The sequence below is a fragment of the Chiloscyllium punctatum genome, chromosome 51, assembly GCF_047496795.1.
Source record: "Chiloscyllium punctatum isolate Juve2018m chromosome 51, sChiPun1.3, whole genome shotgun sequence".
Taxonomy (NCBI): domain Eukaryota; kingdom Metazoa; phylum Chordata; class Chondrichthyes; order Orectolobiformes; family Hemiscylliidae; genus Chiloscyllium; species Chiloscyllium punctatum.
The window spans coordinates 35,452,425-35,477,236 of record NC_092789.1 but is presented as its reverse complement, the minus strand read 5'-3'; the positions used below and the strand labels follow the sequence as shown (position 1 = coordinate 35,477,236).

Genomic DNA, 24,812 nt, shown 5'->3' with positions numbered 1-24,812 from the left:
TCTCCCGGGGAGTGGGGGGAACAGTTGGTAACACACCCACTAGCACCACATCTTCAGACTCATGCTGCACCTTGGTCTTCACAGGGCTGGACTGGAAACCTTCAAGCTGCTTCAGGTTCCTGTCGGCCTTCCTGAGAGAGAGAGAGAGAGAGGGGGAGAGGGACGGAGCCTTATGTAAACACAGTGAGATTCACAGAAAGCAAGTGAAAGAGAAAGGGGAGTAAGAGAGGATTCGATTCAGAAACACAGACAGGGGCAGAGGCAGAAACCTCTGCAGGTTCACACCAGACAGGGAGCAATACCTTATCGCCATGCAAGCTCGCCTCGTCTGTTGGGAGTGTGTGCTGGGCGTGGAGGGTGGAGAGGGCGATCGGTCCCTATGACCACTGGAGCTGTCAACACAGTGACCACAGCATGCGTTAGATGGATTGATTTACTGTCGTCAGATCTACCCATATACAACGAAAAGCATTATTTTTGCTTGTTACACAGACAGATCATATCAGAAAAAGGGAATCAGGATGACAGAACAGAGTGCAGGATACAGTGTTACAGCAACAGAAAGAGAGAGAAATTGAGAGAGGGCAAGAGAGCCAGGGCGTGACCCAGAAAGTGGGGACAGACTGATAAGGGGCAAGGGTGGGTGGGGGAAGAGCCCAGAGTGTGGGGACAGACTGCCAGGGTGGGGGTGGGGGAAGAGCCCAGAGGGTGGGGACAGACTGCCAGGGTGGGGGTGGGGGAAGAGCCCAGAGGGTGGGGACAGACTGCCAGGGTGGGGTGGGGGAAGAGCCCAGAGCGTGGGGACAGACTGCCGGGGGGGGGGGGGGGGGGAAACCAGTGCATGAGGCAAACTGCTGGGTGTGGTGGGGGGGGATCCCAGACAGCGGGAACAATCTGTCCGGTGTGCAGGGGAACACAGAGCACGAGGATAGGCTTCCGGAAAGGGGGGGTCCCAGAGAGTGGGGACAGACTGCCAGAGAGGTTCCAAGAATGTGAGCAGAGATGGCGGGGGGGAATGAGGAGGAACACGAGCATGGGGACAGCCACACAGCCATCAGGAGGACAGAGCGAGAGATGGATGTGTGGAATGGGCCCGTCAGGACAGAGACTGAAGCAAGGAGGGAGGGAGAGAGACAGTGAGGGAGGGAGATAGCGAGGTGAGGGGAGGGACAGGGAGACAGACCTGTGGAGAGGTGCACTGAAAGGGAGCGGCTGTGTCTGATGGGTGAACCTTACACACTCAGATTCAGATCCTCATCCTGCTCCGAGTCAGAGTACAGGCACCTCCCTGGGCCCGTGGGGCAGCCGTTTCCTTTTCCTATCCTTTCTACTCTCTGACGCGCTGTCTTCGTCTGGATCATCCTCGGAATCTGGGGGAGGAGGAGGAGGGGCGAAACAGTCAAGGCAGTCAGACCGTCACCCCAGGGAGTGGACTGTTGAGAGGATTGGGGAGGGGTGTGTGTGTGGAGAGGTTGGAAGTTCAGCGAGTGGGGTTTCAAACCGACTGGGAACAAGCCCAACCCATCCCGTCCCATCCCCCTCCCGCACACCCGTTTCCCCACCCCCAAATGCCCTATCATACATAACTGCAACTCCCCTGGGGTTGAGGCCCTTCTGTCCAATACCTTAGTGCAGGGTCTGCAGCAGAGGACTAAGCAGGGTACATAGAACATAGAACAATACAGCACAGAACAGGCCCTTCAGCCCACGATGTTGTGCCGAACTTCTATCCTAGATTAAGCACCCATCCATGTACCTATCCAAATGCCGCTTAAAGGTCGCCAATGATTCTGACTCTACAACTCCCACGGGCAACGCATTCCATGCCCCCACCACTCTCTGGGTAAAGAACCCACCCCTGACATCTCCCCTATACCTTCCACCCTTCACCTTAAATTTATGTCCCCTTGTAACACTCTGTTGTACCCGGGGAAAAAGTTTCTGACTGTCTGTTCTATCTATTCCTCTGAACATCTTATAAACCTCTATCAAGTCACCCCTCATCCTTCGCCGTTCCAACGAGAAAAGGCCGAGAACTCTCAACCTATCCTCGTACGACCTATTCTCCATTCCAGGCAACATCCTGGTAAATCTTCTCTGCACCCTCTCCAAAGCTTCCACATCTTTCCTAAAGTGAGGCGACCAGAACTGCACACAGTGCTCCAACTGTGGCCTAACCAAAGTCCTGTACAGCTGCAACATCACTTCACGACTCTTGAATTCAATCCCTCTGCTAATGAACGATAATACTCCATAGGCCTTCTTACAAACTCTATCCACCTGAGTGGCAACTTTCAAAGGTCTATGTACATAGACCCCAAGATCCCTCTGTTCCTCCACCTGACTAAGAACCCTACCATTAACCCTGGATTCCGCATTCTTATTTGTTCTTCAAAATGGACAACCTCACACTTGGCAGGGTTGAACTCCATCTGCCACTCCTCAGCCCAGCTCTGCATCATATCTAAGTCCCTCTGCAGCCGACAACAGCCCTCCTCACTGTCCACAACTCCACCTATCTTCGTATCATCTGCAAATTTACTGACCCACCCTTCGACTCCCTCATCCAAGTCATTAATAAAAATAAGGGTATTGGGGGCAATGGCCAGAAAACAGAGGCAGATTGACCAGGGGGCAGGAGCTAGAGTGGATGCGGGGGGGGCTAGGCCCAAATGTTGCAGCCCGGAGACAGACACAATTGAGAAGGGAACAGTGAAGACTCCTGCAGTTCAACAGCTCACCAAGGCTAATGGGAAGGGGGGGACTTTACCTGTTTGGGGTGGGGAAAAACAAAGACTGGGTTTAGGGTGGAGGGGGTATTATTGTGGGGGGGGTGGGGGGAGAAGTGGTATACTGAGTTTCTGGTGGAAGGGGACTGTGTCTACGGTAGGGAGTATTCTCGGGGAGGGACCGGGTTTACAGTGAGGGTATTGTCGGGGGGTGGGGTGAAGGACTGGTTTTATGGTGGAGGGTTTTGTCGAGTGGGGAGGACTGTGTTTACGGTGGGATGGACTTGATTTATCATTTGGAGTATGCTGTCGGGGGGGATACTGGATTTACAATGGGGCTGTTGTCTGGGTTTACGGTGGGGGTGTTGTCAGGAAGGGACTAGGTTTACAGTGGGGCAACTGCATTTACATTGAGTGATGTTGGCAGGGTGGGGGAGACTGGATTTACAGTGCAGGGTGTTGACAGGGTGGGCAGGGGAGACAGGGTTCATGGTGGAGGGGTGTTGGGGTGGGAGGCAACTGAGTTTATTGTGGGGGTGACAGGTTGGGAGGGGACTGGGTGGGAGCAGACTGGGATTACGGTGTTGGGGGGAATTGGGTTCACTGTGGGGGGGGGGGGGTGCTGTTGGCTGGGGGAGCTGGATATATGGTCGGGGAGTGTGTTTTTGGGTGGGGGGGGGTTGCGGTGGGGAGTCCCCACACTTGCCCACACCCCAACAACCCCCAAAACGACTTACCAGCCTCCTGCCCCAGCCGCTGGAAAACCCGGTCCACCTCTTCGGGATTCTCCTGGTACAGAGTCAATGTGCGGCTGACCTGGGAGGAGAGGGGGAAAGAGAGGGGGAAAGAGAGGGGGTGGAAGGGAGGAAGGGAGGGAGAGGGAGGGAGGAAGGGAGGGAGAGGGAGGGAGGAAGGGAGGGAGGAAGGGAGGGAGAGGGAGGGAGGGAGAGGGAGGGAGAGGGAGGGAGGGGGAGGGAGAGGGAGGGAGAGGGAGGGAGAGGGAGGGAGGGAGAGGGAGGGAGAGGGAGGGAGAGGGAGGGAGGGAGAGGGAGGGAGGGAGAGGGAGGGAGGGAGAGGGAGGGAGGGAGAGGGAGGGAGGGAGAGGGAGGGAGAGGGAGGGAGAGGGAGGGAGAGGGAGGGAGAGGGAGGGAGAGGGAGGGAGAGGGAGGGAGAGGGAGGGAGAGGGAGGGAGAGGGAGGGAGAGGGAGAGGGAGGGAGAGGGAGAGGGAGAGGGAGAGGGAGAGGGAGAGGGAGAGGGAGGGAGAGGGAGGGAGAGGGAGGGAGAGGGAGGGAGGGAGAGGGAGAGGGAGGGAGGGAGAGGGAGGGAGGGAGAGGGAGGGAGGGAGGGGAGAGGGAGGGAGGGAGAGGGAGGGAGGGAGAGGGAGGGAGGGAGAGGGAGGGAGGGAGAGGGAGGGAGGGAGGGAGGGAGAGGGAGGAGAGGGAGGGAGGGAGGGAGAGAGAGGGAGGGAGGGAGAGAGAGGGAGGGAGGGAGAGGGAGGGAGGGAGAGGGAGGGAGGGAGAGGGAGGGAGGGAGAGGGAGGGAGGGAGAGGGAGGGAGGGAGGGAGAGGGAGGGAGGGAGGGAGAGGGAGGGAGGGAGGGAGGGAGAGGGAGGGAGGGAGGGAGGGAGGGAGGGAGGGAGGGAGGGAGGGAGGGAGGGAGAGGGAGGGAGGGAGAGGGAGGGAGGGAGAGGGAGGGAGGGAGAGGGAGAGGGAGGGAGGGAGAGGGAGGGAGGGAGGGAGGGAGGGAGGGGAGGGGGAGGGAGGGAGGGAGGGAGGGGGAGGGGGGGGGAGGGAGGGGGAGGGGGGGAGGGAGGGAGGGAGGGGGAGGGAGGGAGGGAGGGGGAGGGAGGGGGGGAGGGAGAGGGAGGGAGGGAGAGGGAGGGAGGGAGAGGGAGGGAGGGAGAGGGAGGGAGGGAGAGGAGGGAGGGGGAGGGAGGGAGGGAGGGAGGGAGGGAGGGAGAGGGAGGGAGGGAGGAGGGAGAGGGAGGGAGGGAGGGGGAGGGGAGGGAGGGGAGGGAGGGAGAGGGAGGGAGGGAGGGAGGGAGAGGGAGGGAGGGAGGGAGGGGGAGGGAGGGAGGGGGAGGGAGGGAGGGGGAGGGAGGGAGGGGGAGAGGGAGAGGGAGGGTGGGAGGGAGAGGGAGGGAGGGAGGGAGGGAGAGGGAGGGAGGGAGGGAGAGGGAGGGAGAGGGAGGGAGAGGGAGGGAGAGGGAGGGGGTGGGAGAGGGAGAGGGAGGGGGAGGGAGAGGGAGGGGGAGGGAGAGGGAGGGGGAGGGAGAGGAGGGGGAGGGAGAGGGGAGGGAGGGGGGGAGGGAGGGAGGGGGGGGAGGGAGGGAGGGGGGGAGGGAGGGAGGGGGGGGAGGGAGGAGGGGGGGGAGGGAGAGGGAGGGGGGGGAGGGAGGGGGAGGGGGGGGAGGGAGGGGGAGGGAGAGGGAGGGAGAGGGAGGGAGAGGGAGGGAGAGGGAGGGAGGGGAGGGAGGGGGAGGGAGAGGGAGGGGGGGGAGGGAGAGGGAGGGGGGGGGGGGGAGGGAGGGGAGGGAGGGAGGGGAGGGGGGGGGAGGGGGGGTGGGGGGGGAGGGGGGAGGGGGATGGAGGGGGGGGAGGGGGGGAGGGGGGGGGGGAGGAAGGGAGGGGGGGGGGAAGGAGGGAGGGGGGGGGGAGGAAGGGAGGGGGAGGGGGAGGAGGGAGGGGGGGAAGGAAGGGAGGGGGGGGGAGGAAGGGAGGGGGGGGGAAGGAAGGGTGGGGGGGGGGGGAAGGAGGGAGGGGGAGGGGAAGGAAGGGAGGGGGGGGAAGGAGGGAGGGGGGGGGGAAGGAGGGTGGGGGGGGGAAGGAAGGGAGGGGGGGGGGAAGGAAGGGAGGGGGGGGGTTGGAAGGGAGGGGGGGGGGGAAGGAAGGGTGGGGGGGGGGATGGGGAGGGGGGGGGGGGAAGGGAGGGGGGGGGGAAGGAAGGGAGGGGGGGGGGGAAGGAAGGGAGGGGGGGGGGGAGGAAGGGAGGGGGGGGGGAAGGAAGGGAGGGGGGGGGGGAAGGAAGGGGGGGGGGGGGAGGAGGGGGGGGGGGGGAAGGAAGGGAGTGGGGGGGGGGAAGGAAGGGAGGGGGGGGGGAAGGAAGGGAGGTGGGGGGGGGAAGGAAGGGAGGGGGGGGGGAAGGAAGGGAGGGGGGGGGGGAAGGAAGGGAGGGGGGGGGGGAAGGAAGGGAGGGGGGGGGGGAAGGAAGGGAGGGGGGGGGGGGAAGGAAGGGAGGGGGGGGGGGAAGGAAGGGAGGGGGGGGGGAAGGGTGGGGGGGGGGGTTGGTTGGGAGGGGGGGGGGGGAAGGGGTGGGGGGGGGGAAGGAAGGGGGGGGGGGGGGGAAGGAAGGGAGGGGGGGGGGGATGGAAGGGAGGGGGGGGGGGATGGAAGGGTGGGGGGGGGGGTGGGGGGGGGTAGGGGGAGGGGGGGGGGGAAGGAAGGGAGGGGGGGAAGGAAGGGAGGGGGGGGGAAGGAAGGGAGGGGGGGGGGGAAGGAAGGGAGGGGGGGGGAAGGAAGGGAGGGGGGGGGAAGGGAGGGAGGGGGGGGGAAGGAAGGGAGGGGGGGGGAAGGAAGGAGGGGGGGGGAAGGAAGGGAGGGGGGGGGGAAGGAGGGGGGGGGGAGGGAGGGGGGGGAGGGGGGGGGGGAGGGAGGGGGGGGGAGGGAAGGGGGGGGGGGGAAGGAGGGGGGGGGGAGGGGGGAGGAGGGGGGGGGGGAGGGGGGAGGAGGGGGGGGGGGTGGGGGGGAGGAGGGGGGGGGGGGTGGAGGGAGGGGAGGGGGGGGGGGAGGGAGGGGGGAGGGGGGGGGGGGGGGGGAGGGGAGGGGGGGGGAGGGAGGGGAGGGGGGGGGGGGGGAGGGAGGGGAGGGGGGGGGGGGGAGGGAGGGGAGGGGGGGGGGGGTGGGAGGGGTGGGGGGGGGGGGGGGAGGGAGGGGAGGGGGGGGGGGGGGGGGAGGGGAGGGGGGGGGGGGGGGAGGGTGGGGGGGGGGGGGGGGGGAGGAGGGGGGGAGGGGGGGGGGGGGGGGAGGGAGGGGAGGGGGGGGGGAGAGGGGGGGGGGGAGGGGGGGGGGGGGGAGGGGGGGGGGGGGGGAGGGGGGGGGGGGGGGGGGAGGGGGGGGGGGGGGGGGGGGGGGGTGGGGGGGTGGGAGGGGGGGGGGAGGGAGGGGGGGGTGGGGGGGGGGGGGGGGGGGGGGGGGAGGGAGGGGGGGAGGGAGGGGGGGGGGGGGGAGGGGGGGGGGGAGGGAGGGGGGGAGGGAGGGGGGGGAGGGAGGGGGGGGGGGAGGGGGGAGGGGGGGTGGGAGGGGGGGGGGGGAGGGGGGAGGGGGGGGGGAGGGGGGGGGGAGGGAGGGGAGGGGGAGGCGGAGGGGAGGGGGAGGCGGGGGGGGAGGGGGAGGCGGAGGGGAGGGGGAGGCGGAGGGGAGGGGAGGCGGGGGGGGGAGGGGGAGGCGGAGGGGAGGGGGAGGCGGGGGGGGAGGGGGAGGCGGAGGGGGGGGAGGGGGGGGAGGGGGAGGCGGAGGGGGGGAGGGGGGGGAGGGGGAGGCGGAGGAGGGGGAGGCGGAGGGGGGGGAGGGGGGGGAGGGGGAGGCGGAGGGGGGGAGGGGGGGGAGGGGGAGGCGGAGGGGGGGAGGGGGGGGAGGGGGGGAGGGGGGGAGGGGGAGGCGGAGGGGGGGAGGGGGGGGAGGGGGGGAGGGGAGGCGGAGGGGGGGGAGGGGGAGGCGGAGGGGGAGGCGGAGGGGGAGGCGGAGGGGGAGGCGGAGGGGGAGAGGGGGAGGCGGAGGGGGAGGGGGGGAGGCGGAGGGGGAGGGGGGGGAGGCGGGAGGGGGAGGCGGCGGAGGGGGAGGGGGGGAGGGGGAGGGGGAGGCGGGGAGGGGGAGGGGAGGCGGGGAGGGGGAGGCGGGGAGGGGGAGGCGGGGAGGGGGAGGGGGAGGCGGAGGGGGGGGGGAGGGGGAGGCGGAGGCGGAGGGCAGGGTGAGGCGGAGGCGGAGGCGGAGGGCAGGGTGAGGGAGAAAGAGGCAGAGACAGAGGGGGAGGGGGAGAAATAGTTGGTGTGGGGGACAGAGGGAGGGGGAAGAGGCAGGGTGGCAGGGATAGGGTGAGGAGGAAGAGACAGAGACAGAAGGTGAAATAGGGTGAGAGTGAGAGGCCAAGGGAGGGGGAGGGACAGAGAGAGATAAATTAATGAACAGGACAGGTTCACTGGATCAGCAGGTGGGGGCGTGAGAGTAAGACAACGGGGAATCGCTGGGGCCAGGATGCAAAGCAGTGAGGGGAGTTGAGGAAGGACCCCTCTCTATCTCTGTGGCATTCTCTCACAAACTGTGCATTGACTGAACTGGATTAGCCTGACTGCCTGTGCAGCTTTGCATTGCTGGAGAGAGTGGCCGAGAAACAAACTCCTCAGCAAGAGAAGGTAAAAGCAAACACAGCTTCTTCCAGGCAGGGGACGGAGTCTGCAGGAGAAACTTTGCTGAAACTTGCAAATCTCCTGGAATCACACACACCATGTGGCTGCGACAGTTGAAAACAAACTAGAAGTCACCCAAACTGGGAGAACTGGCCACTCCCCTCCCATTTTTCATCTAGACTCTTCGGCACCTCTGTCTTTACACTCTCTCTTCAAATAAAAGCTTATGACATAATGGCCTTCTTAAAGTGACAGCACCATCACACCGATCGGTGCGGAGGGGAGAGCCCAGAGCTCAACAGCAAAGGCCCTCTTGTCTGTCAGCAACTTGCTGGACAGAGAGTTGCTGCATCAGACCTGACAGAGACAATGGGAGAGGTGCGATCCAGGATGGGGAAGAGAGGGTCTGCCTAAAGGGGGAAGCTGGTGGGGTTATGCCAAAAGACTACGACGCAGGGTGGGGGTGGGGGGTGGGGGGAGAGATTGTTGTGGCAAATGCCAACAGGGGGACCCCCGAGTGGGGGGTGAGGGGCAGTGCCTGCACGAGGGACTTACCCGTCCGGTGTAAATGGGGACAGTTAGTACGTTGGTGCTGTCGAGGATTCTGCGATGTTTGACGCGGGGCTGGCGGACACGACGAGGGCAATCGATCATCTCCAGCTCGCTGTCACTGTCACTGCTGACATCTCGCTGAAGAAAGATGAGAACAAGACAGTTAGGACCAGCACCGACAGGTGCCAGCGCCGGCAGAACCAGCATGTGCCCGCACCGACCAAAATGCACCAGCACCGACACGCACTGACACCAACATTTGCCAGCACCTAAACATGCCAACATTGACTGGGCCTGACACTAACATGTGCTCACACCAACACGGACCTTCACAATCAGTACGAGAGAAAAATGGGACCTTGATCAAACGGGCCAACTAGAAATAAGTGGTAGATAAGAGTTTAATTGAAAAAATTGTGATTTGCTGCAGTTTGGTAGGGCAAACCAGGGCAGGATTAGTCCAGTAAATGTTCAGGTTCTGAGGACTGTTGCCAAACAAGGAGACCGAGGGGTGTAGGTGCAGAGCTCCTTGAAAGTGGAATTGCAGGTAGACAGGCCAGTGAACAAAACCTTTCCCACACTTGCCTTCATTGGGCATAACACTGATTTGGGAGGTCAACTTACGGCTGTCGAGGACATGGGTGAGGCCACTTTTAGCATTTTGGGTACAAGTCCAGTCTCCCTTCCACAGGAAGGCTGTTGAGAGGGTGCAGAAAGAATCTACAAGAATTGTGTCAGGTTTGGAGGGTTTGGGCTCGAGGAAGAGGCTGAATAGGCTGGGGCTGCTTTCCCTGGAGAGTCAGAGGCTGAGGGGCGACCTTATAGAGGTTTGTAAAATCTTAAGGGGCATGGATAGGGTAAATAAACAAGGTCTTTTCCCCAGTCAAAAAGAGTGATGCTGGAAAAGCACAGCCAGTCAGGCAGCATCTGAGGAGCATGACAGTCAACGTTCCAGGCATGAGACCTTCATCAGGGACGTGGATGGCATAAGGGAGAGGAAAGGGGGCTAAGAGAAAATTTTGGGATGGGGTGGGGCTGGGGGAAGGTAGCTGGAAAAGCAATAAGGACAGGAAGGTGGGAGGGTGACAGTGATAGGTCGGAGGGGGAGGGTGGAGCGGAAAGGTGGGAAGGAAGATGGACAAGTAGGACAGTTCAAGAAGACGGTGCCGAGTTGGATCTGGGATAAAATGCGAGGCCGGGAAATTTGGAAACTGGTGGAATCAATGTTGATGCCATATGGTTGGAGGGTCATAAGGCGGAAGATGAGGGCATTCTTCCTCCATGGGTCGGGTGGCTTGGATTTGCCGGTGGAGGAAGCCCAGGATTTATATGCCCTTGGTGGAGTGCAAGGGAGAGCTGAAGTGGTCAGCCACAGGGAGAGGTGGGGGGAAAGAGAAGAGTTGTTTGATGCATGTCCCGGAGATGTTCCCGAAACATTCCATGAGTTGGCTTCCTATCTCCCACAGGTACAGGACACCACACCGACAGTAAATGAGGTGTTTGGATGTGCAGGAAAATCACTGCCGGATGCGGAATGATCCTTTGCGGCCTGAACAGAGGCGAGGGGAGAGGTGTGGGCATAGATTCTACACCCCCTGTGGTGGCAAGAGACTCACAGAGGGAATGGTCTCTATGGAATGCAGATAGGGGGTGGGGAGGGAAATATATCTCTGGTGGTGGGATCTGTTTGTATGTTGTGTAAGGAAGTTGGTGGGATGAAAGGCGAGGACCGGGGGGGGGGGGGGGGGGGGGGTTCTGTCCTTGTTGCAGTGGAGAGGGTTGGGGTTCGAGGATGGAGGTGTGGGAAGTGGAGGAGATGCACTTGAGGGCATCGTTGACCATGTGGGAGGGGACATCTATCTCTGGTGATGGTGGGGTCTGACTGTAGGTGGCAGAAACAACAGAGGATAATGTACTGCATTTCCAGTGCCACACGTTTCCACTCTGACTCTCCAGCATCTGCAGTGCTCACTTTGTCAAGGTTTTCTCCCTGAGCTGGGGCTGGATTTGGGGAGAGGGGATAAAGGTTTAAAGTGTGGCCTGTGGGTTAACCTTTCTCTCACACACACACACCACCCTCTGTGTGTGTGTGTGTGGAAAGAGCCATCAGAGATGGAGTTTGGGGGAAAAAATCCTTACTGAGAGCCCTCCTCAGGAAGTGGTGGCGCAGAGACATCTATGAGGCAGCTGGATGGGGACAAGGACAGGAAGGGTCTGGGGGTGGGGACAGGGACAGGGACAGGGACAGGAAGGGTCTGGGGTGGGGACAGGGACAGGGACAGGAAGGGTCTGGGGTGGGGACAGGGACAGGGACAGGAAGGGTCTGGGGTGGGGACAGGGACAGGGACAGGGACAGGAAGGGTCTGGGGGGTGGGGACAGCGACAGGAAGGGTCTGGGGTGGGGACAGGAAGGGTCTGGGGGGTGGGGACAGAAATGGTCTGTGGGTGGGGAGAGAGGGAGAGGAAGGGTCTGGGGGTGGGGGACGGGGACAGGGACAGGAAGGGTCTGGGGGTGGGGACAGGAAGGGTCTGGGGGGGGGGGGGGGGGACAGGGACAGGAGGGGTCTGGGGGTGGGGGGGTGGGACAGGAAGGGTCTGGGGGGGGGGACAGGGACAGGAGGGGTCTGGGGGTGGGGGGGTGGGACAGGAGGGGTCGGGGGGGGGGGACAGCGACAGGAAGGGTCTGGGGTGGGGACAGGAAGGGTCTGGGGGGGTGGGGGAAGGGACCCGAGGGCCAAGATTTCTCAGTCTCATTCTCTCCGTCCTCACCTTCGCTGCCATTTTGCTTCCACACGAAGCCGCGATCCGCGCCGCCTCCTCCTATTGGCCGGGAGTGCTGCCAGTCAGCACCCTTCTCCCCACACTCCGGCGTCTGATTGGACCACACCCATGTCCATCATAGATTCCCGCCTATCTCAGCCTCCTTCCCATTGGTCATGCCGCCGGCCTTACCTGACGTCCCGCCCCATTCCCTGTTGGCCCGCCTCCTGACCGTCTTTTGTCCAATCCCTCTCTCGATTTAAGCGGTCACGTGTAGGGCCCCTCCACGGTTTGCTTATTGGTCGAGCTGAGCGTTCAAGGTCCTGTCCCGCCCCTTCCCTGATCCGATTGTTTACCTCCTTTGTCTATCAAAGCTTTATACACCGCCCCCTTTTACTGATTGGCCCGTCACCCCGAGACCTTCCTCCGGTTGGTTGGCAGCGCGGTCCATCATTTTGGCCCACCAGTTTATCTCCCTCCCATTGGTTGGAGCCACCCGCCCATCCCCACCGTCTCCAACCGCTTCCGCCTTTAGCTCTTCCCAGCGAGAAAGTGATGCTGTCAATCAGGGACAGAAACAGGATTCAACAGCATCGGCAGAGAAATCAGGGTTAACCTTTCCTCAGTGGGGAGAGAAATCAGGGTTAACCTTTCCTCAGTGGGCAGAGAGAGAAATCAGGGTTAACCTTTCCTCAGTGGGGAGAGAAATCAGGGTTAACCTTTCCTCAGTGGGGAGAGAAATCAGGGTTAACCTTTCCTCAGTGGGGAGAGAAATCAGGGTTAACCTTTCCTCAGTGGGGAGAGAAATCAGGGTTAACCTTTCCTCAGTGGAGAGAGAGAGAGAAATCAGGGTTAACCTTTCCTCAGTGGGCAGAGAGAGAGAAATCAGGGTTAACCTTTCCTCAGTGGGGAGAGAAATCAGGGTTAACCTTTCCTCAGTGGGGAGAGAAATCAGGGTTAACCTTTCCTCAGTGGAGAGAGAGAGAGAAATCAGGGTTAACCTTTCCTCAGTGGGCAGAGAGAGAGAAATCAGGGTTAACCTTTCCTCAGTGGGGAGAGAAATCAGGGTTAACCTTTCCTCAGTGGAGAGAGAAATCAGGGTTAACCTTTCCTCAGTGGAGAGAGAAATCAGGGTTAACCTTTCCTCAGTGGGCAGAGAGAGAGAAATCAGGGTTAACCTTTCCTCAGTGGGGAGAGAAATCAGGGTTAACCTTTCCTCAGTGGAGAGAGAAATCAGGGTTAACCTTTCCTCAGTGAGCAGATAGAAATCAGGGTTAACCTTTCCTCAGTGGGCAGAGAGAGAGAAATCAGGGTTAACCTTTTCTCAGTGGAGAGAGAGAGAAATCAGGGTTAACCTTTCCTAGGTGAGCAGATAGAAATCAGGGTTAACCTTTCCTCAGTGGGCAGAGAGAGAGAAATCAGGGTTAACCTTTTCTCAGTGGAGAGAGAGAGAAATCAGGGTTAACCTTTCCTCAGCAGAGAGAGAGGAATCAGGGTTAACCTTTCCTCAGTGGGCAGAGAGAGAGGAATCAGGGTTAACCTTTCCTCAGTGGAGAGAGAAATCAGGGTTAACCTTTCCTCAGTGGGCAGAGAGAGAAATCAGGGTTAACCTTTCCTCAGTGGGGAGAGAAATCAGGGTTAACCTTTCCTCAGTGGAGAGAGAAATCAGGGTTAACCTTTCCTCAGTGGGGAGAGAAATCAGGGTTAACCTTTCCTCAGTGGGCAGAGAGAGAAATCAGGGTTAACCTTTCCTCAGTGGAGAGAGAAATCAGGGTTAACCTTTCCTCAGTGGGCAGAGAGAGAGGAATCAGGGTTAACCTTTCCTCAGTGGGGAGAGAAATCAGGGTTAACCTTTCCTCAGTGGAGAGAGAAATCAGGGTTAACCTTTCCTCAGTGGAGAGAGAGAGAGGAATCAGGGTTAACCTTTCCTCAGTGGAGAGAGAGAAATCAGGGTTAACCTTTCCTCAGTGGAGAGAGAGAGGAATCAGGGTTAACCTTTCCTCAGTGGAGAGAGGAATCAGGGTTAACCTTTCCTCAGTGGGGAGAGGAATCAGGGTTAACCTTTCCTCAGTGAGCAGAGAGAGAGGAATCAGGGTTAACCTTTCCTCAGTGGGGAGAGAAATCAGGGTTAACCTTTCCTCAGTGGGGAGAGAAATCAGGGTTAACCTTTCCTCAGTGAGCAGAGAGAGAGGAATCAGGGTTAACCTTTGGGGAGAAACCATTGAGTCGGCAGCGCCCAGAAAAGGGAAGGACTGCTGGAAAGCTGACATCCCAATCTCCTCCAGAAGAAAGGCAGCATCCAGAGTGCACACAAGATCCCATGCTGGCCAGTGGTGGATGCAGGGGGAGGGAGCAGCACCAACACGTTTCCAGACCAAGGTAGCACGCAGAATTCCTGGACCCACCTCCAGTCTGCAGTCTCCCATTTCAAGATACCACCCACATTCCCCTGACCACCTGATTCAGGCAATTTCTGGGAACCCCAACACCCACAAGAGAGTGAGTAATCCCAGTCTAGACTTCAGGTCCAGGGCCTGTGGCTGTGTGTGTCTTTCAGACACTCGCAGTCTGGAGTCGAAACTATCAAGCTGCTGTGCTCTCTCTCCCTCTCACCAGCTAAGGACACCAATTTAAGGGAGAAACCAACATATATTCTGTAGGAGAGGCAGGTTCCAGTGGTCACAAAGCAGACACAGTGACTCAAGAGCACTTCAAGGAGCTGACTGACACACCATCGCTTGATACAATCCTGACAGTGTGGAAACAGGCCATTTGGTTCGACAAGTCCAAACTTACCCTCCAAAGACTAACCCACCCAGAACTATCCCCCTACCCCTGACTAATGCACCTAACCTACACATCTTTGAATACTAAGGGCAATTTAGTATGGCCAATCCACCTAACCTTCACATCTTTGCACTTTGGGAGGAAACTGGAGCACCAGCAGGAACGGTTGTCAGAGGCTGGAAACGAACCCAGGTCTCTGGCGCTGTAACACAGCAGTGCTTGCCACCGTGCAGCCTGTAACCTTTCAGGGTAACGAGAGATCGGCACCTGATGCTCCGTGTCACATAAAACAAATTAGTCAGGCCACGCCCTTTGTAACTTGAATATGTGCTTTTGTGGGCAGCACGGTAGCACAGTGGTTAGCACTGCTGCCTCACAGCGCCAGAGACCCGGGTTCAATTCCCGACTCAGGCTGTGTGGAATTTGCACATTCTCCCCGTGTCTGCATGGGTTTGCTCCGGTTTCCTCCCACAGTCCAAAGATGTGCAGGTCAGGTGAATTGGCCATGCTAAAATTGCCCATAATGTAGGGGTATGGGTGGGTTATGCTTCGGCGGGTCGGTGTGGACTTGTTGGGCCTGTTTCCACACTGTAATGTAATGTAATGTAATCTGGTCATCACTTTCTGAGGCTGACTGGATTCTGCTGCCTCACTCTCTTGTGGAGATTCTCACTGAGTGACCCTGGTCACATTCGTCCCCAGGGAATAAGAATCTTGCAATGTTTGTCAGGACAGTCAAAACGTAAAAATAAAATAAAACTTACATTAAATAATTGAAAGTTGCATGGCACCACATTTAACAGCTAAACAAAAACAAATTTTATTGTGCGAATGAAAAATTAAACAAAGAAACATCCTAGCTTAACATAATCCTAAATACCTATGTAAAGATTTGAATTCAGTTTTACTTTTACACCCTTTATCTCACGAAATCTGGAAGAGTTATTCACTTTCTTCAGGGTTCAACCCAAAGGTATGCTACAACCCACTGGAATTTACTTGTGATTTCTCCCCAGTTTCTCATTCTGATATTGCCAAAGCTCTTTCTCAAAGATTCACAACTGATCTTGGAGGAACCTGGTTGAAAGAGGTCACAGCACAGAAACAGTTAAATGCATAATTTTAAATGTAGTCTTGTTGTAGATCTCCAATATTGGGTTCTTTCTTGATTATACGTTTTATTGAGATCTGTCTCTTGATTACATTTTTAAAATATAATCCTTATTAAGTTAGCCTGAAGCAGTGTTTTTTTACAGCAATAAGATAGGGTGGGGCTGTTTTCCCTGGCTGGGAGAAAAAGAACGCGGGTACAATAGCTGGTGGTCCCAGGGATGAGAGCCTCAGCGGAGGTGTGATAAGTGAAATAGAATAAGTAGTGAGATATAATTTAGTCTAAGTTACTTGAATTTAGTTTAATTTAATATTTATTTAACTTAAACTAAACTACAAACAAATTAAGTAATTGCGTTTGTTCTGGTAGAATAGCAGGTCGTTCATTACTAATAGTGTCACATTATAACTTCATTGTACTGTCTCTACCTTTCTGTGTTTTGATGTTTTTTTTTGTATATAGATGTTTTGTAAAAGATTTACAAAGGTCTTTAATAAAAATATTTTTTTTTAAAAAAGTCTATCTCAGCCTTCAACATAGGTAATAACCCAGCCCCGATAGGCCTCACTTGTAAAGAATTTCAGCCTCACAACCTTTGAGAAGAAATTCGCCCTCGTTTCTATCTCAAGTAAATGACCAAATATTCTGCGATTGTGCACAGTGTGGTCCTAGACTTTCCCACAAGGGAAAACAAACTTTTTACAACTACCCTGTCAAATCTCTGAATCATCCCTACAGTGTAGAAACACGCCCTTCGGTCCAACAAGTCCAGACCGACCTTCCGAAGAGTAACTCACCAGACCCATACCCCGACCCTGTCACTCTACATTTACCCCTGACTAATGGATCTAATCTACACATCCCTGAACACTCTGGAGCGACTTAGCATGGCCAATTCATCATAACCTGCACCTCTTTGGATTGAGAGGGGAAACCGGAGCACCCGGAGGAAACCCACGCAGATACAGGCAGAACATGCAAGTCCACACAGAGAATCGCCCAAGGCCGGAATCGAACCTGGGTCTCTGGTACTGTGAGGCAGCAGCGTTAACCACTGAGACACTTTTCTGTAAGGTCCTGTATCATTGCTCTATTTTGCAACATGTACAGGCCCAATCTGTTCGTCTTCCCCTCGATGCCTAGGGCCAGCCGAGTGCACACCCTCAATGCCCAGTATATCTGTCCTTCAATCAGAGGCCCCAAAACCATTCACAATATTCTGGCAAGTATCTTCGACACACATTTCCCCGCAATTACATGCATTAACACAATGAAGAGGTCCAAAGCTTTCCCTCATACAATTTCAGCTAGGCTAGCAACTCCAAATAAAAATCCTTCTTGGACATCTGGAAATGACTTCACCAAAAATATAACTGCTTCCAAATCCTCGCATCTATTTGCGCTCATGGGAAATGCATTAGGAAGGATGAGTTTCTCAGGAGATTCTACCTTTGGAGTACATTACCTGGAGAAACACCATCCGCTTTTATCAACACTGATTTACTCCATGATCTCCAGCAATTTGCTTTAAATGTCCCACCAGTAAAAACAGATCAGTTCCATTGATTCAGTTCAGTCTTCTGCACCATTGTTTTGACCATCCTCAGGACAACGCTTCGTGGGTTCAGACAGGAACATGGGAGTGGATGTGACAATCCGATCCATCACTATCTTGTCACATGGTAAGACAGTGTCAAAAGGCTGAATGGCCTTTCTGATCCTCATTCATTTGTTTGATGTAGAACAGCTTCCTGCCACCACATGACTCAGTGAGAGCCTTATTGGAGATTTCTTCCTCCAGATCCAAGCTCAGCAAACCTTGTGGCTTCTTTTCCCCCTCAGCGATTCCAAATGAGCTGCCACCTTTACAAATTTCCAAGGAACTTCTGTGAGAAGCATCCCCACGTCAATTAAATAAAACTACTGCCAATCGTGACCACCTCCATGCCAACGTGGAGAACATGAAATGCAAACTGAAGAACTTCTACCTCCCAAACCTTCCTCTCATTCATCAATTCCTTATGGCATTTGAAGCAGCCGCCACATTGGATGCAAAGTGCTGAGGTGGCCAGTCCAGCAGAAAGAAACCCTCTGAGCCTCCCACTTCACATACTGGCAGAATCAACACAGTTTGGTCCTGAATGTGATGTGCAGCAGCACTAACAGCAGAAAACACTCCTGCAGTCACTGGTGATCTCGCTGGTGTTTCTGCAGACTGGAGAATCGATTGTATCCCTTCCCGCACTGAGAGCAGGTGAATGACCTCTCTTTGGTGTGAATCTGTTGGTGTTTCCGCAAGTGGGATGACTGTGTGAATCCCTTCCCGCACTGAGAGCAGATGAACGGTCTCTCCCCTGTGTGAACTCGCTGGTGTTTCTGCAGGTTGGATAATCGAGAGAATCCTTCCCTGCACTGAGAGCAGATGAATGGCCTCTCCCCGGTGTGAACTCGCTGGTGCGTTTGCAGATTGGATAACTGCGTGAATCCCCTCCCGCACTGAGAGCAAACGAACGGCTTCTCTCCGGTGTGAACGCGCTGGTGGACGTGCAGGTTGGATAACTGCGTGAATCCCTTGCCACAATGAGAGCAGGCGAATGGCCTCTCCCCAGTGTGAATCCGTTGGTGTTGCAGCAAGTTGTGTGAATCACAGAATCCTTTCCCACACGCAGAGCAGGTGAATGGTCGCTTGCCAGCGTGAAGTTGCTGGTGTCTCAGCAGATTGGAGACGGAAATGAAACCTTTCTCACACATGAAACAGGTGAATGGCTTCTCTCCAGTGTGTCTGCGCTCATGAATGTCAAGTGCAGATGGGGAAGGGAATCCTTCCCCACATTGTCCACATTTCCAGGATTTATTCATGCTGAGAGTGTGTCTCTCAGGGTTTAACAATCAATTGAAGCCTTGTTCACACACACAGAACATACGAATGGTCTCTCTTCCTCTCTCTGCTGTGAACTATAACTTCTTTTTCAGGCTGTTTAATTAGTTACAGCTTTTCTTCACTGTCAGAGCACTAAAACACTCTCATTCATGTGTCTCTCACAATCTTTCTCCAGTCACATTCATTTTTAAAACCTTGTGAAGCAGACTGATGAGAGGAACATTTCTCCTTCCATGGTTAAAGATCTATGACATTCAGATTCTGACAGATCGAGTGATTTCAAATCTTGACATGATGTCAGTTCCAGAATTCTTCCTTCAACTCCTCCCCTTCAAATATCCTGGAAGAGCAGATTAAAAAGTCATCACTATCAGTGCAAGATAAAAATTCACGAGAAAATATTCCAAAGGCAATATTTCATGCTAATTGATGGATTTCTGTTGGCTATTGGTCCAAACTCAATGGGCGAAACAGCTTCTTCGATACCGCATGCTTGGTATAGAGCCATAGAGTCATAGAGATATACAGCATGAAAACTGACCCTTCGGTCCAACTCATCCGTGCCAGCCCGACAACCTAACTTAGTCTCGTCCCATTTGCCAGCAATTGGCCCATATCCCTCTAAACCCTTTCTATTCATACACCATCCATGTTGTAACTGCACCAGCCTCCACCACTTCCTCTGGCTGCTCATTTCATGAAAAATGAAAAAGGTGTCCCTGAGGTCCCTTTTAAGTTTTTTTCTCCTCTTACCCTAAACCTATGCACTCTAGCTCTGGACTCCCTCACCCCAAGGAAAAGACTTTGTCTATTTACCTTATCTATGCCCCTCATGATTTTATAAACCTCTATAAAGGTCACCTCTCAACTTCTGACACTCCAGGGAAAACAGCCACAGCCTATTCAGCTTCTTCCTGTAGCTCAAACCCTCCAACCCTGACACAATCCTTGTAAATCTTTTTCTGAACCCTTTTAAGTTTCACAACATCTTTCCACCTTCGAGCTACTTCTGTACCAAATGGCTAATTCTCCATGTAATCCAAGAGATCTAACCTTGCTAATCAATCTATCATGATCAACCTTGTCGAACGCCTTTCTGAAGTCCATATTGACCTCGTCCTCTGCTCTGTCCTCATTAATCCTCTTCATTACTTCTTCAAAAAATTCAATCAAGCTCATGAACCATGATTTCCCCATGTTGTCACTAAGCTGGTCCCTTTCTTTTTCTAAAAGCTGTTTCTTGCTTCAAGGATACTTTGTTCTTGATTCTATTCAGAGGAGTAATGAACTGGGCCGGGCTCCGACCAGTCTGGTTTGGTACAGAGATGAAAAGGATTTTGAGAGGCCTTTTGTTTATATGTAACCAAATGAGACTTCAGGCCAAAATGGTCATACTTTAGAAGTATCATGAAACAGGAGTCGTCCGCTCTCTAGCTGAGCAGTGTTAATTCAGTCTTCGATTGGTTGAAAATTCAACAGGGAGCTGTGTGAAAACTCTCTCTTTCTGCCCTTCAACTTCAACCTGTAAGCATGTGTTCCATTTCTACAGGTTTCTAAAGGGAGTTTACTTTTTGGGACTGTTGTGTATATTCCAAACAGCATAATTCAGTCCAGTTGGATAGGCTGAGTTCTGTAGGGGTTCTTTATTCTGTTCTTGTGTTTCATTGTGTAATTTTGTGAATGAATTTTGTCTGAGTTAAAATCTAGTAGTCAACCTAGCTAACTTTTAATCCAGGTAATTTTCACTGTACACTTACCGAAACACGTTGCAAAGTTATGGTCTGAGCTGCCTGCTTAAGAATGTTTTAAGTGGTCTGGCCTAGTCCATAACAATGTTGACTACCCCTAATCCATCCTTGCCTTTCCAAATACAAGTAAACCCCGTTCCTCAGGAATCCCTCCAACAAATTGCCAACCACCGATGTCAGGACCACTGGTCTATAGTTCCCTGTTTTTTCCTTACCATCTTTCTTAAGTAGTGGCACCACGTTAGCCAACCTCCAGTCTTTCAGCACCTCACCTGTGACTATCGCAAATACGAATATCTCAGCAAGTCGCCCAGCAATCACTTCCCTCGCTTCCCACAAAGTTCTAGGGTACACCTGATCAGGTCCCAGGAATTTATCCCACCTTTATGTGTTTTAAGACATCCAACACTTCCTCCTCTGTAATTTTTCAAGATGCCGTTATTTATTCAATGTCCCTCTCCTGATGCAAAATACTCATTTACTATCTTCCCCATCTCCCGTGGTTCCACACATAGGCTGCCTTGCTGATCTTTGAGGGACCCTATACTCGTTACCCTACTGTCCTTCATGGACTTGTCGAATCTCTTTGGATTCTCCTTAACCTTATTTGCCAAAGCTGTCTCATGTTGCCTTTTTGCCATCCTGACTTCCTGCTAAAGTATACTTTCACTAACTTTATACTCTTCTAAGGATTCACTTAATCCCTGCTGTCTGTATCTGACATATGCATCCATCTTATTCCGAACCAAACCCACAATTTCTCCAGTCGTCCAACATTCTTTACGCCTACCAGCCTTGCCTTTCACTCTAACAATAATATACTGTCTGTGGACTTTCGGTATCTCATTTTTGAAGGCTTCCCTGTTTCCAGCCATCCTTTTACCTGCGAACATCTGCCCTCAATCACATTTTGCCCAATACTGTCAAAATTGGCTTTACTCCAATTTAGCGATTTAACTTTTAGACTTGGTCTATCCTTTTCCATCTCTATTTTTAAACTGATAGAATTATGGTCATTGGCTCCAAAATGCTCCCCCACTGACATTTCGGTCACCTGTCCTGCCTTATTTCCCAGAGGAGGTAAAGTTTTGCACCTTCTCTAGTAGGTACATAAGGAATCAGAAAATTTTCTTGTACACACTTAACAAATTTCTCTCCGTTCAAACCTAACACTGTGGCAGTCCCAGTTTATGCTTGAAAACGTAAAATCATTGACCATAACCACCCTATTAGTCTTACACATCACTGAGATCTCCTTACAAATTTGTTTCTTAATTTCCGGCTGACTTGTCTGGGGAGAATCTATAGAACAATCTTAATTCAGTAGTCATCGTTTTCTTATTTCTTAGTTCTACCCAATAACTTGCCAGGATGTATTCCCAGGAATATCCTCCCGAAGTAGAGATGTAATGTTATTCCTCATCAAAATAGTTACTCCCTTCCTCTCTTGCCCTCCCTTCTATAGCATCTATGCCTTGGAACATTAAGCTTCTTTATGATATATTACAAGTTGAAAAATATTTGAATTAACAGGATTGAAACACTTGATTAATGACACAACAGGGTGTAAGGAAGAATGTTAGGCAGCAATTGGTCACAACCTGGAATGCTCGACATATGAGAAAGTGACAAGAATTATTTCAAACAACTGACTCAAAATTGACAGGATTCATGCCAATAGTTTTCAGGGATGTGTCAGTTAGGTGCATGAATCAGGGGCAAATATGGGATAGGGAACAGGTTGTTTACTCTTTGGAGGGTCAGTGTGGACTTGTTGGGCCAAAGGGCCTGTTTTCACATTGTAGGGATTCTATGATTCTAACTTTGCTCGTTGTTTTAAGCAGGTGTATAGTGGATATTCCAGGAGTGATGCAGCCCGCCTACCCAACTGTAGGAATTCTAATTCTAAAACAAATTTTTCTTTATTAGATTAGGTTCCCTATAGTGTGGAAATAGGCCCTTCGGCTCAACAAGTCCACACTGACCCTCTGAGGAGCAACCCACGTTGATCCATTCCCCTATGTTAACCCCTGACTAACACTACAGGCAATTCAGCACGGCCAATTCACCTGACTTGCACATCGTTAGACTTTGGGAGGAAACCCACGCAGAACATGCAAACATCACATAGACAGTGGCCCAAAGCTGGAACTCAGGACCCTGGTGGTGTGAGGCAGTATTACTGAGCCACCGTACCGCCCCACTACGATTCTAAGATTCTAAAACTAACATTTCAAAATAAAATGGGGTAAGCATTTGAGGGAAATGAACCTGCTGTATGTCAAATATATCATGAGAGATAAAGAGTGACTGGATTGCTAGAGAGTTGTCGCAGATATAAATTACTGAATGGACTCTTATGCCATGAGTCCATCACTGTAATGTAGAATTTCACAGCAATTCTCTCATTCAAGAGTGGGAACAACACGTGAATGGTACAATAGCATGTAGGTATCAAATATATCTAATACAACAGGCATGACTATGGGTGGCACAATCGCTCAATGGTTAGCACTGCTGCCTCACAGCACAAGGGACCCAGGTTCAACTCCAGCCTCGGACAATTGTCTGTGTGGAGTTTGCACATTCTCCCCAGGTCTGCGTGGTTTAGCTCCGGGTGCTCCCATTTCCTCCCACAGTCCAAGGATGTGCAGGGAAGATGAATTGGCTATGGTCGATTGCCCCTAGTGTTTAGGGAAGTGTAAGTTAGTCAGGAGCAAATGTAGGGTAGGGGAATGGGTCTGGGTGGGTTACTTTTCAGAGGTTCAGTGTGAACCTGTCGGGCTTGATGGTCAGTTTCCACACTGCAGGGATTCTATGATTATATCTCAATTCTATATTAATGTACTTCCCCATCACATGTCAGCCCTTACTTGGAAATCACACCTTCTACTTATGAACATTACGAAGTATGTCATTCTGTTCACCAGACAAATAAAGGTGTCAGGCTGAGGGAGTGAAAGATGTCACCGCCTTTTAAGAGTTAAAAATCACACATCACCAGGTTATAGGCCAACAGGTTTATTTGGAAGTACTAGCTTTCAGAGTGCTGCTCCTTCATCAGGTAACTAGTGGGGCAGGATCATCAGACACAGAACTTGCAGCAAAAGATCACAGTGTCATGCAATTAAAATGATATATTGAACAAACCTAGACTGCTCTTACGTCTTTCAATATTTTAGAATACGCTGCAGGTTTTGATTCATGAAATGTAAATCCCAGAACATCTTCCAAGTCACATTCCTGAGATAGCTTAAGGTTTTTATTAATTAAAAAAAGATACCTCAGCTCAGACAATGTGTTAAAGATGTGAGGTTTGAGTTGTCTGTATTCCAATCTTGAATCAGACTGGTTCTATTTCCAAAGTAGGAATTTATAAAATGATATTTGGACTGACTACCTGCAGATTGTGCTTTTTTGAACAAAAATAGAACCAGTCTGACTCAAGACTGAAATACAGACAGACTGAACCTCACACTTTTAGTGCACTGTCTGAGCTGAGATGTCACTTTTTAAATTATAAAACCTTATTATCTTGAGAATGTGATTTAAAAGAAGTTCTGGGATTAACATATTAATGAACTGAAACCTGCAACTCATTCCAAAAGATGAAAGTTAACAACAATCTAGGGTAGCTCAATACATCATATCAGTTGCATGACACTGAGATCTTTTTGCTATAAATTCTGTGTCATACGATTTTGCTCCATAGCTCCCTGCTCTGAAAGCTAGTGCTTCCAAATAAACCTGGAGGACTGTAACCTGGTGTTGTGTGATCTTTAAGTTAGTCCACCCTAGTCCAACACCGGCTCCTCCACATTTCAAGAGAGTGGAAATCTTGGGCCTACCTTTCCCGAATCTGGCCCTTCCCTGGATTCACTTCCCTATTGTTCAATTCTTGCGAGTCAACAATTTAACCCCGAACGAGAAAGGAACTGAAAATAAAGCAGTGTAATGCTCACGGATGATTTCAGAGGGTAGGATGTTTCAGTCTGAGGAAAGCTCAGCCTTCATTCAGATAAAGATGAGGAGCAGCAGCTTACCCCAGGCAAAAAGGAACAACTTCAACAGTGCATCGTCTAACTTCCGCATTCAGGCACTGGGAGCTCTGATTGGCTGGAGGTCCAACTCCCTTCCGGTCTTCCGTGGTTTCCCATTGGACAGCGATGATCCGCATCATTTGTGGCACCGTCCCAGTCGTACGCATGCACCTTCCTTGAGCCGCCCGCCTGAGGAGGCGGATTGAGTGCTTTCCAAGGCGTCGTGCTTTGTGGGTACGTCTAACCGCGAATGCACAGTGGTAGCCGAAATCTGCAGCATTGTGCGAAAAGGATGGACAAGGATATGAGTCACCCTTTTGTGAAACTTGAAAGGGTTCAGAAAAGATTTACAAGGGTTGCAGTTTGCAGATGACACGAAGATTGGTGGAGTAGCAGATCGAGAAGGGAACTGTTAGAGAATGCAGCAGAATGTTGATAGATTGGAGAGTGGGGCGAAGAAATGGCAGATGGAGTTCAATTCGGGCAACTACAGTCGTAATGTTTGGATATTGGTTTTACATGGTAATTGAAGATCCAGCTCAAGAGCAAACTATACGATAAATGGAAAATCCTAGGGGAAAATTGATGTACAGACAGATCTGGGTGTTCAAGTCAATTGTACCCTGAAGTTGGCATTGCAGGTCGATAGAATGGACAAGAAGGCATATGGCATGCTTTCCTTCATTGGATGGGGTGTTGGCAGTTCGTTGTTGCAGTTAAATAGGACTTTGGTTTGGCAACATTTGGAATATTGCATATAGTTTGAGAACATGGAACATAGAACATACAGTGCAGCACAGGA

General features: G+C 53.4%; 2 protein-coding genes across 4 annotated transcripts in view; both read right to left on the bottom strand.

Annotated features, from left to right (window-relative positions):
* The window catches only part of nfatc2ip (nuclear factor of activated T cells 2 interacting protein), a 41,430-nt gene extending 29,871 nt beyond the window's left edge, over nucleotides 1-11,559 (bottom strand). The window contains 7 exon segments of the mRNA XM_072566619.1: nucleotides 1-131; nucleotides 303-392; nucleotides 1,237-1,305; nucleotides 1,307-1,370; nucleotides 3,467-3,545; nucleotides 8,687-8,821; nucleotides 11,453-11,559. The exon segment at nucleotides 1-131 is cut by the window's left edge and continues 200 nt beyond it. Coding sequence (XP_072422720.1) covers nucleotides 1-131; nucleotides 303-392; nucleotides 1,237-1,305; nucleotides 1,307-1,370; nucleotides 3,467-3,545; nucleotides 8,687-8,821; nucleotides 11,453-11,464 — 580 coding nt within the window. The 5' untranslated portion in view covers nucleotides 11,465-11,559.
* Nucleotides 11,560-15,025: 3,466 nt separating this feature from the next.
* On the bottom strand, nucleotides 15,026-24,116 carry LOC140470506 (uncharacterized). Of its 3 annotated transcripts, none has more exons than XM_072566613.1 (2): nucleotides 24,014-24,116; nucleotides 15,026-18,562 (listed from the first exon to the last, which is right to left on the bottom strand). In XM_072566613.1, exon 2 carries the CDS (start codon nucleotides 18,198-18,200, stop codon nucleotides 17,526-17,528), a length of 675 nt encoding a protein of 224 aa, XP_072422714.1. In that variant the 5' UTR covers nucleotides 18,201-18,562; nucleotides 24,014-24,116; the 3' UTR covers nucleotides 15,026-17,525. The 3 variants fall into 3 exon arrangements, with proteins under 3 accessions (XP_072422714.1, XP_072422713.1, XP_072422712.1); XM_072566612.1 differs by having other exon boundaries at nucleotides 23,933-24,037; XM_072566611.1 differs by lacking the exon at nucleotides 24,014-24,116 and adding an exon at nucleotides 23,819-24,007.
* Between the last annotated feature and the right edge of the window lie 696 nt (nucleotides 24,117-24,812).